The sequence below is a fragment of the Macrobrachium rosenbergii genome, chromosome 6 (genome assembly GCF_040412425.1).
Source record: "Macrobrachium rosenbergii isolate ZJJX-2024 chromosome 6, ASM4041242v1, whole genome shotgun sequence".
In the NCBI taxonomy this organism is placed as follows: Eukaryota; Metazoa; Arthropoda; class Malacostraca; order Decapoda; family Palaemonidae; genus Macrobrachium; species Macrobrachium rosenbergii.
The window spans coordinates 28,447,225-28,464,633 of record NC_089746.1 but is presented as its reverse complement, the minus strand read 5'-3'; the positions used below and the strand labels follow the sequence as shown (position 1 = coordinate 28,464,633).

The following is a 17,409-nucleotide window of genomic DNA, read 5'->3' as shown; positions in this document are numbered from 1 at the left end:
CATTCAAGGTCCTTCCTCCACTCTCACTTCAAAGGCATGAATTTGACAGGGAGGGACACCTGAGGCTCACCAATGCTGCACAGTGAGGATGCCTGTGAGGCACTGGCTTCCCTTAGGGCAACAGATGACCAATTATGACATGCCAAAGCCAAGCAGGTTGTTCCTGCTATGACAGAAACTCTGCTATTACCTCCCTGAGTTTGCTGACAAAAGTTTGACAAAAAAACTCTCACTGCTGCCACCCCTCTCAGCACGGCCAGGTACTCTGTTACTTGGGGACAAGATCTACCTTCTCCCAGTTGACTGCAATCCCCAAGTATAAAATAAATGGGATGAAGCAGTCTTTGCTCTGGAGCACCTGTCTCTCTCAGAGCATTAAAACCAGCCAGTCATTGAGATAACCCAGATATATCCCATGTGAAAGGGCCTAAGCTTGCTGACAAGGTGAAAACTGAGCTCCCAGTTTATTACAATCCCCAAGCTACAAATACAATGTGAACAGTCAGTCTCTGTCCTGGAAAAACTATATCTCTGAGTATTTCAGAACCAGCCAATCATTGGGATAACCCAGTTTTATCTAGGAGCCAGACAAGATACAAATGGCTATGCAACTTATCTGTGCACTGAAGTGAGGCTAAAGGTGCATTTCCATGAGGACAGTTTACTGGTGCAAGTAAACTATCCTGGTGTAAACACTTCACATACTGACAGGCAGATCTTTCCTCGTGTAAACGTCAACTGTCCACTTCCTGGACAGCAATCATCAGAATCCCACAAAATCATGATGTCAAAGAATTGGAATTCGGAGGTAATTATCAAATTTCTAGATGTATATGAATGTTTTGAATGTCTGTGGAATATTAGGCATACAGATTACTGTATCTGCCCCAATGTAAGACAGCCTCGCTTGCAAAAGATGCACACCTATTTTACAAGCATATTTTGTGGAAAATTTTTTTTTTAGTATATTTCATCATACATTTATTGAGATACTTTAAAGTGATTTTGTAGGGAAAAATGTGATTCCAGTTTAAATTTGATGTTATTACAGTGGTTTTTTTGTTTTTCAGCCATGGGCTTGGCCTCTATGAAATTTACCATTATATGTAAGTGCCGCGATAGGCCACCATCCACTCATTGCAAATGGCTAACAGGCAGATGAATGGTTTTTTTATTTAGAGCATATATAATTCCTAAAGGTAAAACAGTCCTTATATAATGTAAGACATGAGGTGTGGGTTATGCATGCCTGGAAAAGAGGCACAGTGAAATGACATGAGCTTCCCATATACGCTAACTGCCAACGTATCGTAAGCAATTTTTGCAAAGTTTGTGATAACCGACTGACAATTTGGCATTTCAATATTTTATTATTAGTAACACAATTTACTGTACAAATTAGCTTGTTTTTCAATGTTTTATTATTAGCAACGATTTTTGTGCCCACCCAGTAGTATGCTCGCCGTAGGCTAGGCCTAGCCTAGTCTATGGAGATCGGTTTCCCATCTGTAATACGGCCACATTGGATGCAGGGCAGTTTTTCATACATTTAAAAATACAAAAAAGTGCGTCGTATACACCAGCAAATATGGTATATTGTACAAGGACGTGGCTTTCAGTGAACTGAGGGATGCTCTGATTAAAGATGATTCACATTCCCAATCCAGAATTTTTAGGAAAGAAAATCAAAACAATTAAGTGTTTAAGGCAATAACTAGTGACAATTGAGAAATAGGATTAAAGTGGAGCAGATTAGATGGATACTGACTGCAATTGCTGTCCCATAGTAATGTCGTGTAAACGCTGACTGTCCAGGAAAGTTTACTTGCAGACAGCTACTGGCACCAGCACTGTCCTAGGGTAAACATACCTTAAGACTACCAGAGCATATCTTGAGATACAGTCTCAATCCAAGGGCTTTAAAGTGCCTGAGTTAGGTTGAAGTGCATAAGAGTTATATCCTACTGTGGAGGGCAAAGCTAACAAGGTGGGCAAAGCTAACAAGGCAGGCAAAACTGTTTGAAACTCCTACAAGCATGAACAACTCTATTCAAGAAAGCCCTTTGGTTGTTTTGGACAAAGCACAAAAATATTCAGAGGAGGTTGTCTCAACAAAGCTGGACAAGTTAGTGATAAACTGCAAAGTAGCTTCTACCAAAGAGACCACGTTTATGACACCAATCGGAAAAGGTCCACTCCCCAGTACAGTTTGAGGCTACCTCAAAACATATGACTAACAAAGAAGAGTAGGCCAAAGAAGATTCTCTGGAAGCTTCAAGCAGAAGGCCTAGCAGATCAAGATACGGCTTGGCAAGCCAACAGGACCTAGGTTGATCACTCTGTGAATTACTGACAGGAAAGATATCCATATTTTGTCCCAGGGGTTGCTGGTAGACGTTTCCCATGGAAACCCATGAGTCTGGAACAGATGAGAACACCAAAAGTTGCCTTTATAATTATGTGGTGAACAGGTATCAATAGCATTCCCCTTTCCCTGGGCAAGAGAGGGACCCATCAGTCATGATGAACTACCCATGGTGGTTCAGCTGGTCTGCCAAAATATTCCATCTAGTCAGAATGTTCTTGGGTGAAAGCTCAACAGCAGCCTGGCGAACCCACTCCTGGATCGACAACACCACTAAGGAGTGATCATCATATGATTCAGATGTTGCAGCTATCTGTGCTGTAAACATTCCCAAGATGTCAAAATGCAGATGAAGGTTGTTTTCTGTCAACATGCCTGAAGCAGAGCTCTTCCAGGTGTAAATCTCTCTGCTTCAAGTGTGTGGACAGAGAACAACTTTCATCTGCATTTCAACATCTTGGTAATCTTTGCAGGAAAACATTCCATGATCATTTGATTATCACTCCTTAGTGCTGATGAGCAACAATAGGTGGTGTAAATGCAGAAGTGGGTTCCCCAGGCTGTTGAACTGTCATGGCAGGCCAGCTGACAACCAGGAGCAGTTCATCAAGACAGACTGGTCCCTACATTCTTGCCCAAGTAAACACCACACCCCTTCTTTCTGTGTCAAAGGACAAAAGCATCTCTTAAATTGAAGTTCAAAGGACTTCTCACTATGGGATTCCCAATGTCCAGGAACTGAGCATGAGCCTACCTCACTCTTGGCTCATGGCAAGGAGGGCACAAGGTAAGAAGGAGGGTTGCTTGAGGCCAACTAAAACTGCTTCAGTTGCCACTAAAGCGACCATTGGTGATGTTGAACACAAGGTTCTCCAAGGACAAAAGGTCAGAGATGGTTGTTGCTGTCACGATAGGGCCTACGATGTATTCCTGTTGGAAATTTATATCAATAGTTATTAGTACTGACAACTACTGATGGGACGCTACCAAAGTTTTTAATAATTCCGATATGAGTCTCGATGCTGCATTAAACTTCCCATTCCATTCCAAGTCCTGATTCCGATACCTGCACTGAATTCATGGTTATTTTCAGACCCTGCAGTTGTTTAAGAACCAAATACTTTATGAACAAGGTACATTTATTAATCATACATTCAGTATGAACACAAATTTTGTTATATATATAAAAAATGAAGTTGAATCCATTAAAAAAAAAAAAAAAAAAAAATCAACTTGAATCCAATTTCTTAAAAAAACTTGAAAATAAAAAAAAAAAAAAAAAACGTTACCATCTCTCGGTTTCACCTTTTAATCAGTTTCTTTTCAACTAAAAGCACTTAATATACAATAAAAAATAACAATTTCTTTTAGGTCAATCACACGAAAATACCAATTCATATTCGAGTTCCCAATATTCTTAAACTGTTATGTAAAATCGAAAAATCATAAGAAAACCTTACTTTTAATCTCTCTGGTTTGAAAACACCTTTTAATCAGTTTCTTTTCAAATTATGATTATTCTGCCATTTTGGGGCCATATTTCTTCCAGCACTAAATATAATAACAATAATAATAATAATTTCTGATGAATATTTTATTATGGCTCAGGGGAACCATATACACGGGAATATACAAATACAATATACACAATCTAGATACATAAGGTAACATGACAAAAATAACTACAGCTGTATCCACACAGTTGTTGAAGAAGTAGAAAAAATAGAATTCATAATAGTAATGACATTAATTATGTGGGGAATAGAAAGAAAAAAATTAAAAATGATATAATTATATGGGGAATAAAAAGAAAAAAATTAAAAATTATAATAAAAAATACAGATTGCAGACAATTAATTTCCATCTGGGGTCCTTATGTGGTTACAGAGGTCAGGTCCAGAGGGCTAAATACGAATATTGAAAATTGCAAAACTCTACAATGACATTAAACACAGTAATAACAGGAAGTAAGAATACCAAAAACAGCAAGGAACGCAGAAATATAATAATAATAATAATAATAATAATAATAATAATAATATTAAGAAAAAGACCTTCTTTAATACAGGTTTTGTTAAACAAAATGGCAGTTTCAACAGCATTATTTTATATAGTAAACGCTCAATTCGTCTTATCAATTGCTTTTCTTGCGCTGGAATGGTTGCAAGCAATTGACCGATATTCATATCCAGTGGTTTAGTGATGTGTAGGAGGTAGTTCTCATGGAGTCCACGCATTACAGCCACTGCATCCTGCGATCCTGTCCTGAATGATGCCCTAACGGGAAGGGCGAAACTAGTCGACAACCCACGAGAACTACTTCCTACACATCACTAAACCACTGGATATGAATATCAGGTCAATTGCTTGCAACCATTCCAGCACAAGAAAAGCAACTGATAAGACGAATTGAGCGTTTACTATATAAAAAAATAAATGCTGTTGAAACTACCATTTTGTTTAACAAACCTGTAATAATAATAATAATAATAATAATAATAATAATACAGGCGTCCCCGGGGTTATGACAGATCCGGCTTACGACATTCCAAGGTCACAATGCTTTTCAGATATATTCATCAGAAATTATTTGCTGGTTTACGACACGTTCCAGGGTTACGAGGCGTCGAACTCCAATCCGATGGAAGAAATATGGCTCCAAAATGGCAGAATAATAAAAATTGGAGTTTTTTTTACTGAAAAACTCATAAAAATGCAGCTAACATCGTTTTCAATACACCCAGAGCATTAAAAGTAAGGTTTTCTTAGGATTTTTGATGATTTTTCGTTTTACAACGATTTTCAGCTTACGACGCGGCGTAAGAACAGAACCCCCATTGCAAATCGGGGACTGCCTGTAATAATAATAATAATAATAATAATCACAGATTCTGGAGATGACATTTCATAATTGCAAAAACAGAGAATAAGGCATTTAAGGAACAAACGCCTCATTATTCCATCTTTCCCAAAATTTAGATCTTCTTGCCTCACTGCTCAGGATGCTTTGTATGAGCGAATAGCTGCTGTTTCTCAGTCGGGTGATCAGAATGGACATTGTTTGCCTCACAATGATTTTCAAATTATCCAGGCGGTTTTCTATGAACAACTGCGTGGCTGAGTGATAGTGAGGCGTCTCAGAATGTCATTGTGAACATCAGTGACACTTCTCATGGTCTCTCAGGTATAGTTCGTCCAAAGGGAACACCCACATATATTGTAGCAGTATGAGCGGAAGAGCAGCAGTTTCATTTCTCGGTAACAGGAGGCAAACCTCCTTGCAATCATGTTGCCAGCTCCATATAGTCTACGACGACTCTGTTCTATGTCTGCCATATCTTTTAGGTCGTCCGTGATAATGTGTCCCCAATAAGGAAATTCAGGCACGAATTCCAGACAATGATTTCAGAGGAAAATTAGTGGTTCTACAATATGCTTAAGCGATCTCAGGAGCAGCGACATACACTGGGTCTTGATTTCGTTGTATAGGATATCAAATTCCTCTGTATATTGGCGGCAGGTGTCGATGAGTCACTGGAGACCTTGCACTGATGGAGAGATCAGAACCATATCATCAGCATAACAGAAGTTACTTATTGTTGTTTCATTAACAGTGCATCCGATTGGGAGTGAGTTCAGTTTGACATTCAGGGCATCTGTGTACATGTTAAACAGGTATGAAGAGAGAATGCCCCCTTGCCAGAACCCGTTTAGGGAGCCGAAGGTGTACGACAGTACGTTACCCCATTTGATGCAGAACTGCTGTGTGGAGAACCAACAACATAAAATGCCAATTAGATATAGAGGTGTGCCTCGTTTGTGCAGCTTCAGGAAGAGCTTCAGGTAGTTTACTGTCAAATGCTTTTCTCACATCTACAAAACATAGGAAAACAGAAGAGGTTACATCTACAAAACATAGGAAAACAGGAGAGGCTGATGATAGGTAATAGTTCAGCAATTCTTTCAGGATGTACATGCAGGTGTCAGTTGAGTGGTTTGCTTTAAAGCCGAACTGGTTGTCAGTAGTGTGTAGAAAGGGGAGAAGTCTCACTAGAAGAAAGGACTCAAGTATCTTCGACGCAATTGTAGTAATTGCAATCTGGCGATAATTGCCAGAGTCAGCTGCACCCTTTAGCTTGCTTTTTAATAATGGTATTAAATGAACTAAGAGTAGGGAGTCTGGGAGAAACTGGTGAATTATGCACGCACCAAACAGAGCAGCTAGCAAAATGTAAATTATCGGATGGCAGAATTTGAAAGCTTCAGCAGGCAGACCATTGCAGCCGGGTGATTTATTATTAGGTAGGTTGTTTATGGCCTCGCTGATGTTACCTGGCGTAATACAATCGGCAAAGTGAAACTGGATATTATCAGTAAGGAGGTTATTTACATCCCTGCAGGAGTCTTGACCGTTTATGCAATTCAGGATAGTGCCGAAGTGATCGGCCCACATTCTTGCGATAGCCTCGTCACCGACGGCTTCTCCTACTCTCTGTGACAGCATTTTAGTTTTGGGATTTAGGGATTGAATGTCCTACTAAAGACAAGAGTAATCACCAGATTCCAATTTCCTAGACATTGCATCAGCTCTTGGTTGCTTTTCATTCAGTCTGCAATGCTTAAGGGCAAGTGTGAACTGTGCTCTCGCCTGCCTCATTAGCAGTGCAAAGTGTCCTTCCCTCGGGCTACCATTTTGCCTCCACAGTAAAAACATTTCTTGTGAATGTGTATAAAGATTCATTCCATCCAGGTACATTACAAGAGTTGCCTTGACAAGACCTAAAGGTATCCCTGCCAGAGGTGAGCATAGCAGAAATTATACAGTATTCAAATAGAATTCTTTCAGATCTCTCCTGTGATGATCATTTCTACATTTTGGGTTAGTGCACAGTAAGGCGTCTGCTGGTTGCGGTACTGACTGCAGCCTGGTTTCCATGGTTTTCCTGAAGGATCTGGTTTTCTGTTGGTTTTTAAAATCCCAGTTAACAGCAGGTGGGTGATATGTTAGGGAGATCACAGTAGGGAGGGATGGGGTACTGAATGACACCTGTAAAGGGATGTGATCATAGCCCATTGCAAGATTGTAGCGAATGTTGCAGGTCACAACAGTCATGAAGTTGAGGGGACGTGATGCAGGGTCCAGCCAGGAGGTTGTAACTGTGTCCATTCTGTTCTGTACATAGGTATAGGAGGAGGGAGGGAGGAGCATTACATCGCTAATTTGGAGAGCGTGATTTTGACAAAAGCGAATCAGTTCATTATAAAATTGTTTTGCGGGGTGAGAATTAAGGTCCCCAATTATACAAATATGATCAGCAATAGTCGTGAATAATGCTGTGTAACTCACCTAGGATCATGCAGTACTGATCAAAATTATCGTTCTTTTCCCAGGGCATATAAACATTAATTATTAGGATCTTACAGTCCCCTACTGTCACTTGAAGCCCCAGCAATCTATCACTCCTATAGGTCAACACATTCACCATACTGTCTAGCGATTTGTGCCACAGGAAAGAAAGGCCCCTTTCAGGCAACAGGCTACGATATGATCTGTAACTTGCATTGATGAGGTCGAGAAAGCTCTGAAGTTTTCATGCACTGAATCGCACATGGCAAGGTCATGAGACCAGAGGAGCGTTTCTTGCAATGCAATGATGCCTTTGAAGTTTTTGCAGAACATGCTTAAGGGAGGAATGTTCTGCTTGAGGCCAAAAATATTCCAAGAGATTATATTTAGTATATATTCATGGCAGCTCACAACGATTGGAAATGAATGAGTTGATCATTTGGGTGGATGGGGGATTGGCCTTCGAGGGTGGGCATTCACTCAGCTTGGGAGGATGGCGAGTCTGCGCCTGAACCCCTACTTGGGGTGTCAGTAAGTTCCCCTAGGGGAGGTTGGTCCCAGACTTTTATGTTAGGACCAAAATTCTCGCCTTTAAGAACATCGAGGTGGTGAAATAGGCAAGTAATCCAGTAGGCCACTTTATGTTTAATTTTGTATGGAGTTCGTGGGAGATAAGAGGATTGGAGCCCATGAGAAACTTGACTCTCTCTACTATGGCATCTAGCTTCACCGATGACCGTAAATTGTGAATCACAACGTGACACCTCCTCTCAGGTTTTGGGTGAGGTGATTCACGAATGTTGGGCTTTGGTTCAGAGGGCACTCGAGACGTTCTTTTCTTTTTTCTACTTGTTTGTGTTTGTCAGGCCCCAGTCCCCACATGATCAATCACATCTTCATCCACGACAGGGGGTTGGGGGGGAGAGATAGGGTTGGAAGACTCACGAGGGCTGGTGATCGCCGCTAAAGACCTATCTTCCACCGGAGGCACTGGGGAGGGAGGGGAGGTTGGGGGTTCGTCGGTCCTCTACGATAGGTCTACAGGTGGTGTGGGCGCTTCATCCGAGGGGAAGAGGGCAGTTCCCTCACGGGAGGGTATGGCCACCTTGACTTCACGTCGCATCCTCACTTCTCTCGTGTTGTTGGGAGGCGAGGAAATAGATGCCTCATTCAAAGGAGTCTGGTGGCTTGCTGTGCAACTGTCTAATGATTCCTGCACTCCTTTGATCGCATCCCAGATCCATGAAAGATTGTTACTTGTTTCCACAGTTTTAAGACTGTTGAGTGATTCCTGCAATCCTTTGATCACGTCCCAGATCTGTGAAAATTTGTCTTGTGCTTCCTCAATTTTTTCTGAGAGGGATTTTGCTTTTAGAAAGGCAATTTCTGCCATATGGTACACTGCAGGTAGGCTTAGATCAGCAGGCCCCTTTGGAAGCAGATTGTAAGGGTCATCAGCGAAGATTTCCACCGAGCAGGTCCTTAGCCCCTTAGTGATACATGATACTTTCTTGCGAGAGGATAGGCTTTTCGTGGGTCGCTCCTGGAGAATGGTATTTGATATCAGGTCTTTGTATTTTGTATATGCAGTTAATTTCCTCGTCGGAGAGGGCTGCACTGACAGATTGTATAGTTGACTCGACATCTGCATGGTTCACTTGGTATTGGATAAAGTAAAGACAATTGTTCGCGAGTACAGAACTTGTGTGTGGGGCACAGGTATCGTTAGGTGCCAGAGTCACTGGCACAATAGTTGGAGGTTGGTCAGATGACATTTTTGTGGTAAAGGGAGGGCCAAGCACTAACACATACACAGCACTCTATTATCCATTTCCCAGGGCCAATAGTCTTCGAGAAGTTGAAACTTGAAAAATTCCAAAGGCACTGATTGGGGCAGAACATAGATTACTATATCTGCAATTACACAACACTAACCAGCTTACGCACCAGGTATTACGTAGAGACACTATTAATACATTGCCTTCTATGAGAGGTATAATCACCAAAAGCAAAAAAACCCTCTTTTTGGGTAAAAAAAAAAAACATGAGAGACCTTCAACATGTCCGCCCCCGACACACACTAAATAGGAAGGTGAGTACAGATACTTACTAGCAAAAAGGGCCATGATGGGAAATTCATTTTTATTTAACCTCCACCACTGTAAAGGATTCTCATTATTTTGTATATTCTTTAAAGCAGTATATTTGACCATTTCATATTATAATAAAATTCTTTTGTTCCTAGTTTTGCTACATTCTTTATCACTTCCTTTGTTTAACAGCTCCATTTCATCACATAACCATTTAACATTTCAATAAAATTTCTTTCTTCTGTAAATGTAACTTGTTCTTTAGAAAAAAATTATACTTCAGATACTTTAAAGCCATTAAACAAAATTTTAACCTCATTACTGTATTGCCTGGAATCGAAAATTAAGTTTCACACATACGAATGCCAAAGAATCATTTTCAGAATCGGAGGTTTGATTAAAATTCTCCGATTCTGATACCTGAAAAAGTTCTGATACTTTTGATTCTCAATTCCGATTCCGAGTACTCGTCCCATCACTAATGACAACCCACGATCAACAGTAACACTGTTTACATACCCTCAACCTTCTTAAAGAGAAGACAAAATCTCCACATCACCAGATTTCAGACCTGCATTAACTTAACTAGATCAAACAGTCACCAATACATGGTTTGGAATACCACAAAAGTGGGGAAGACCCCTGGTATCCTATGCATCACCTTTCACCTAAGCCCAACTTTAACCCTTGGGCAGAATAAGTACACATCTTGCCAAAGCTGGAAAGGTTGTAACAATAGCTATGCACCACTACAAGGGCTAAACAGGTGACCACCACTACAAAGAGCAAGGAGACAAAAGCCAAGCATGTATAGAGAGAGAGAGAGAGAGAGAGAGAGAGAGAGAGAGAGAGAGAGAGAGAGAGAGAGAGAGAGAGAGAGAGAGAGACATAATTCAGTGATTGCTAAGTCAAGATGTGTCTTCTTCCTGAGTGTCCAGAAGAAAACTGACTCAAGGCTTGGAAGATCCACTTACACAAGTAGTGGTTCCTCTATGTGAATGCTCAACAAGAAAGCTGCTCAAGAGAATCTCACATACAGCATCTTACATTGGCGCCCCCCCCTTGTCTAAAGATAAATGGATAGCTGAAGCTGACCCTTCTTTTCTCGGTGTACAAAGCAGAATTTTATATAGACATATTCCTCAGTGTGTCATTAAAGCTTTGTTTTAAGTTAGTTAACTGGTGACGAAAATATCATTCTCAGTCATGACAAATGAACAGGGGACCAATGCTTCCTGCATTCTGCATAACCTGGGAAAGGTATGAGACTGATAGGGCACTGAGCCAGAATGAGCTGTCTGTAATCTCTCTACAAAAACTTTGGAGAATTTGGAGCACAAATTGGATAAGTAGCTAACACTTGGTTCAATCTTAAACTGACAGTTCATATTATAACATTAACCCAGTTCTTGTTAAAAGGGAGAGTAAAGAGGGGGCACACTCCATGAGCCAATGCTCAAGACAGGATGTCAAGAAATGGGGGGGGGAGAGGTCCAACCAGAAAGAAACCCCATCTACAACACCAGTGATGGGATGATACCAAAGTTTTTAACAATTCTGATATAAGTCTTGACACTGCATTAAACTTCCCATTCCAATACAAGTCCCAATTCCGATAGCTGCATTGGTACCAGTTCTGTGTAGCTAAGCTTACAGAGAAAAGTAGGCCAAAGGGAATCTCTGGGTACCTTGACCAGAAAAACTAGCAGACTGGGATACCACTATGCAACTGTCCAAATTGACAAATAACGTACTCAGTAAATTACTTGGCAAATGAGACTAAATAGTGGAAATGGCAGTGACATACATATTGCTCAGTAACCAGCGGTTAAGCTCAAAAGCTTTTCTTCCATGCAAGAAGGTAGAGACTGTCTCCAATACCAACCCCTGCTGACTGAGCCCGAATGCTCCTGGCTGACAGCTACATGGCATGCAAACCACTCACTCAGGCATCTGAATTGCCAAGTGTAAAATATACTGGGAGACAGTCTCCTTTCACTGACATGTCACAAAAATTGTGTTGTCATTCATCGACACTGAGTGACCATCACACATAACCAAGACATTATATGCCAATGGTCATTCTCTTTCTACACATCTAAAGAGAGAGATCACCATCTGTCTGCCCCAGCCCTCCTTTTGGTCTCCAAGAACAAAAGCATCTTTTCAAGTTTATGTAAGGGTAGTTTGCAGAATGACAGGAACAGGCTCTAACACTACCTCCAAACAAAAGCTTAGTCCATGTTTCAAATGTTTTGTGGTACTTGGGGTCCAGGGGCTCCCCTAGCCAGGTCAGACAAGGCTCCTTAGTAAGATTAGGAAAATAGACCTGGTTAGGTCAAAGACACAGCATTCTACGAAAGGTTAGGTTTGTTTTAGTCAGCAGAACCTGTGTCTGTCATTCTCAACTGGCCACCAAAGTAACTTAGGCTACACTAGGAGGTTCTATTTGCCAACTAACAACAAATATCCTCTATCATTTCTCAGTAGAACAAACCAATGAACAAGTGCACAAATATTCTGCAATATTACCCAAATAAAGGACATAAAGAGAAAATAGCTTCAACTCTAAGTTGAGCAGACCACGCAAACACAAATCAACACCAAATGACAAATGAAAACGTGCTAGTTTAATGCAAGTGTGTGGAGGACCCCCTGCCCCCCCAACAACCTGCTTTCCACCAATTTATCAACTTACTACCATGCTTCTTTCCACCAATTAATCAACTTTCTACCATGCTTCATGATCATTTCCAGCTTGCACTGAGGAATATATTAGCCTATATAAGAGGCAATGCTATATATATCGGATCAAATGAGGCATATCCTAAAAAAGCCTACAGATATCATAAAAGGAACCAGGCCTAACCTGACTTTGAGCTCTGTACATCATAAGATATTCAAGAATATGTTTAATTTTATAGTAATTAACAGTCACAAATATCTTGTTTACTAACAATCTGCAAAGTTGATGACAAGAGAGAACCTTAGAATGTTTTTCAATAGGATACCTATTCCAATACTGACAGACATTGGGGAACTGAGAATATGGATTGTGTTCCATCAAAATATTGCTGCTAGCAATAACTTAGGCATATTCAATCCTTTGGTAATTCTACAGACTGAACAATATAGAGAAGGGTGAATAGCCTACAATGCAGATGTGAGATGAGAAATTTACTAAGGTAAAACTAGGACTTCTACCATGCCCCTCTGGTTAGGTAACTAGTCCTAACCAGCTTACGTGCAAAACGGGCACCATGTTTAGTACCAGCTCCTTAGGGATGAACATAAAACCAAAAAGATGGTAAATACTGTAAACAATAAAAAAAACAAGGTACTTATAAGTAGTAACTCTGCACTGACTTTATGGAACGGTTCCACGAATACTAAAGCCATTAGGGAGTCATATGTTCAAGAAGGGATTGCCTATGGAAATTTATTATAAAATGAACCTTACTAACCTAACTTACCCTCACCTAACTTAACCTAACCTAGCAGGCCATGTCACTTAGCCTCTGCCACCAAGACCCCCAGGTAAAGGAATCCACTTTTTTACAAAAGTTCCCCTATAACACTGCGCATGCACAATGCCATTCCAGGGTGGCCAGCATACAAAACCATACTCAGTTCTGAGGTTAATTATAGTAGACCGACAAAAAATAACGGTATAGGCCTAGTCTTGAAAAGCAACCAAAATAAAGTAGGAAAAGTCAATTTTACAGGAAATACCCGAAGCAGAGCTAATGCTTAGTTCTACTAACAATAATATAAAGAACAGGTGGTAAATATTCCTGTCAGTGACCGGCAGGAATCAGGATGTGATAGTAGTCTTCAGTTCTACCTTAATGAAGATCATTTGGGAAATTTACCATCTTTCGTCTGTTTTTAAGTTCATCCCCAAGGGCCTGATGCTAAACGCGGTGCCAAGGAGCTTTCTGTAGAATTACCCAATACTTTTCTTAATCCTGCACAAATCCCAGTTTCCATCAATGTTTAGCATACCCATCGGTAGAATACATAGTGAGGAGTCACGACTTACTTGGAGGGGTCTAGGGGCTGCCAGGTCAGGGCTTGGCATCCAAATTTGGTTAGGTCATATTCCCTGTGAAATGCCTACTACAGAAATACCTACTAGGCCTATAGTAGCCCTAACCCCTTCCTCTGCATTTGCTTCTGTATCAATTGCCTAACTACCAAACTGGGGCTAAAGTAAAAAAAAAAGGTAGAACTGTAGGGTAGCTCCGCGTCGCCGACGGCACAATAACTTTACTTTTTCTACAGTTTTTTGGTTGCTAATTATGAATTTACCTTTCATTTTTGGTGCTCGAGTCTAATTAACCTGTAATTAACCCCTGAAGTCCATCCAACAAGGGGTTTCCATACACGATCTTCACAAGACAGAGCACGGGTACGTCTGTTTCAAACGGTTCACATCCCATCCGGCAAGTGCAATAACTTGTTAACGTATAGGTACCCAACCCACCCCCGGGCCCAGTACTAAACACGGCGAAGGGACATTCCACCTGGCCGACAACAAACACATGTACCGCCAGTATCAGAACCCCTAAATGTAGAAAAAACCAGTTGAAAAGATAAAAACAGGCACTGAGCTAATATATAGAATTACCAAAAAAAAAAAAAGCCTATGGGCCTATGCTTCCACTATCTGATCAATTGCCAAATAAGGAAATAGACTAACCTATGGCCTAGGCCTATATGAAAAATAGGCCACCCAAATAAGCCTACCCGTCTATAAATTATTCACCCTTAGTCACATGGTTGGGGCAGGGATCTAGGCTTAAGTGTAAGTCATAAAAGTACGCCAGTAACAGAACTAGATCCACGAGAGATTTATAAGCTGCCTAATCTACGAATTGCCTAGTATATAAAAAAAAAATACACCTAACCTACGCACAGAACAGTGGACATTGCTCCACCACAGATGTAGGGAAACTGCGCTAGCCTACTGTGCTGTAGGATAGGTGGACTACAGAGCCTATTATCACTCTTTAGCCTTCGAGTGACCAGCCCACATGTTCACACTAAACCCAACATAAAATTCGAACTGAAAAACAAAATAAATATTTGGGCTTAAGTAACGAGAGCACAATCATTGTTTACCCAAGAGGCAACGGTGAACGATAGAATGTGGTCCTGACCGAAAGCAACCGTTGATGACGGACACCTCTTCTCGTTAGCTTGTAAAGCAACTAACTAGCTCTCAGGATTGGAGGGAAGTGAGGAACAACAACCCCGTGAGTTTGAACAGCGAGTATAAGCGCTGGCGAGGAAGTGGTGGTGTAGTGTACAGAGGTTCTTGTGTGGTGTGAGTCAGTGGCCTACTCGTCCTCCCTTCCTAAGCTTCATGTTTGGGTTCCCGCGCAAAATGGTGCCCCCCTCTCTCTCTCACTCTCATCCTCTCCTGTCCCGCGGAAAGGTTCCCAAGGCAGTGGTCAGGAAAGGGCACATTTAAAGGGGCAAAAGGTCTCTCACCTTTTCTTTGGGCACGATGGGGGAGTCTTCGTCGTCTGAAGAAAAATCGCCCTTCGCTTGTTCGACTGGCGCTACATATTTCTCGTACAGACGCACATATTCTTCTTTTTTGGCCAGTGCAGGTGGCAACTCCACGCCATGCGTTATGAGTTCGTTTTTCAACTGTTCTTTGGTCATTCCTGACATTGTCCAGTGAGAGATGTAGAGCTAACTTATCCCTTTCGATAACGAGGGCACGTAACAACCTTGAGTTACAGTTGCACTTGCTACTAACCAGCAACACTAAAGTTACTTTCGGTACTACTGCCGTTCCCGGCACAAACAGTGAAATAATCGCCCATGTGATTGGTCGGCTGTGGGCGGAGTGGGCGTGTCTTGATGCACGCCCGCCAACGGTGACATGGCTCTCAGGCTCTCTTGGAACCTGAATTGCAAGGTTTCTTGCCCGTTCGCCGCCACTTTCAACCTTGTGTAACTTAACTTCGTTCCTTTCGTAAAGCTGGAAAAATCCTGTATATTATACATTAAATTGTCCATTGACAGAATGTCGTGACATAGTTTTTGTAAAAAATATATCAATTTCAAGCCGATCCTTTGTTTTAGTGTTGCTGTTACGTAACGGTCAAGGTTTCCTGTTGCTGAATTATTTGAATATATACACATTCAACCATACCAACTGAAGGGCAAACAAAACTAGGGGAATCATATTTTCCCTAACACACGCTTAGCAACTTTCTAATATACCTTCTTGCTTATTTGCGGACAGAAAGGTGGCATTCCATTATAACAATGTTCCCGTAAATACATTACAAAGAGCGATAAGGACAGCAGACGGTCCTGGCGGCATAATTGAACCTATGGGAAGAGATGTGCGGTTATCGTACACTAATGGATGTCATACGCACATTCTTTTTATAGTGTAGGGTGTTTGTTGGCGTCGCATACACTTCTCTATAAAGAAAATTTGTAGCAATAAAGATAAGACCGACGTTGGCGTATGCTCTACTACAATCTCCGCGCTTCTCTTCACAGGACTTATTTCTTATCAAGCTCACCAATTTTTAGTAAATAAGGCTTGCTTAGTCAAGTAGGTATTCACAAAACTCTCCAGAAGGCGAGATGAGTCTTATGGTTCACAAAATTATAATTAATTGCTTATGTAACTTTAGTATTATAAACTTAAATCATGCTGAACATCGTTTATGTTTGAGAACCTAAAACCTTAAAACAGCAAGATAAACTATATATATATATATATATATATATATATATATATATATATATATATATATATATATATATATATATATATATATATATATATATATATATATATATAATTGAAATGTCGTGATTGACGGTGACGATTAGTCATTAACTTATTCACAAGTGGCACCGCATGGCACGAAATAAATTCTGTAAATCCACGAGAAATTCCTCTACCGTAGTTGTAGCGGTTATTGTTAGAACAACGTTATATTTAATAATAGCCACTCCTCTCTCTCTCTCTCTCTCTCTCTTATTCTTAGAACAACTCTCTCTCTCTCTCTCTCTCTCTCTCTCTCTCTCTCTCCAATCCAGAATCTAAGACAGACTACAGAAAATATTTACGAATTATGCATGCGTATGAGTTGATGGTGATGACACAAGTATGAAGCTTAAAAGAAAGAGGGAAAACAACTTCCATAGCCTCTGTTTACTACTACGAATGCTACTGTCTATAATTATGAAAACATCATTTGTCCAACTCGTTTCTATGTAAGAAAATTTTTTCAGGAGATATTCCTATATTTTAACATTCTAAGAAACTCTTAAAACTATTTTGCTACATTCCTGGGCGAATTAGATTAAGTTGTATGTTGGGCAAGTTTTACATTTTTACAGAGAAAACTAGAGTTTCTAAGATTTCATAATTGTATTTATTTTGTCTGCCCTTGGTCAAACTTGTTTATTCAAATATAAAGTAAACACGAATGTCAAAATATTTACAACACACAGGGCAATTCACAGGAAATTTACTCATTTCTCCAAAGTCCTTGTCGTTCTCTGTTTGATATAAAATGAGTTGTTGAGCTGGGCTGAATATAGAATTTAGGCCAAACGCCAAGCAC

At 40.5% G+C, this 17,409-nt stretch overlaps 1 protein-coding gene across 10 annotated transcripts in view; it reads right to left on the bottom strand.

The window, feature by feature from the left end:
* The window catches only part of LOC136839388 (lamina-associated polypeptide 2, isoforms alpha/zeta-like), a 74,017-nt gene that overhangs the window by 53,853 nt on the left and 2,755 nt on the right, over positions 1-17,409 (bottom strand). The window contains exon 1 of one of the 10 annotated variants that reach the window (XM_067105355.1): positions 15,299-15,771. The exons of 5 other annotated variants lie outside the window; for them this stretch is intronic. In XM_067105355.1, coding sequence (XP_066961456.1) covers positions 15,299-15,484 — 186 coding nt within the window. In that variant the 5' untranslated portion in view covers positions 15,485-15,771. Of the gene's footprint in view, positions 1-14,712; positions 14,785-14,926; positions 15,772-17,409 lie in introns of those variants that run through there. 4 more of the 10 variants (XM_067105357.1, XM_067105364.1, XM_067105363.1 and 1 more) reach the window with 4 other exon arrangements.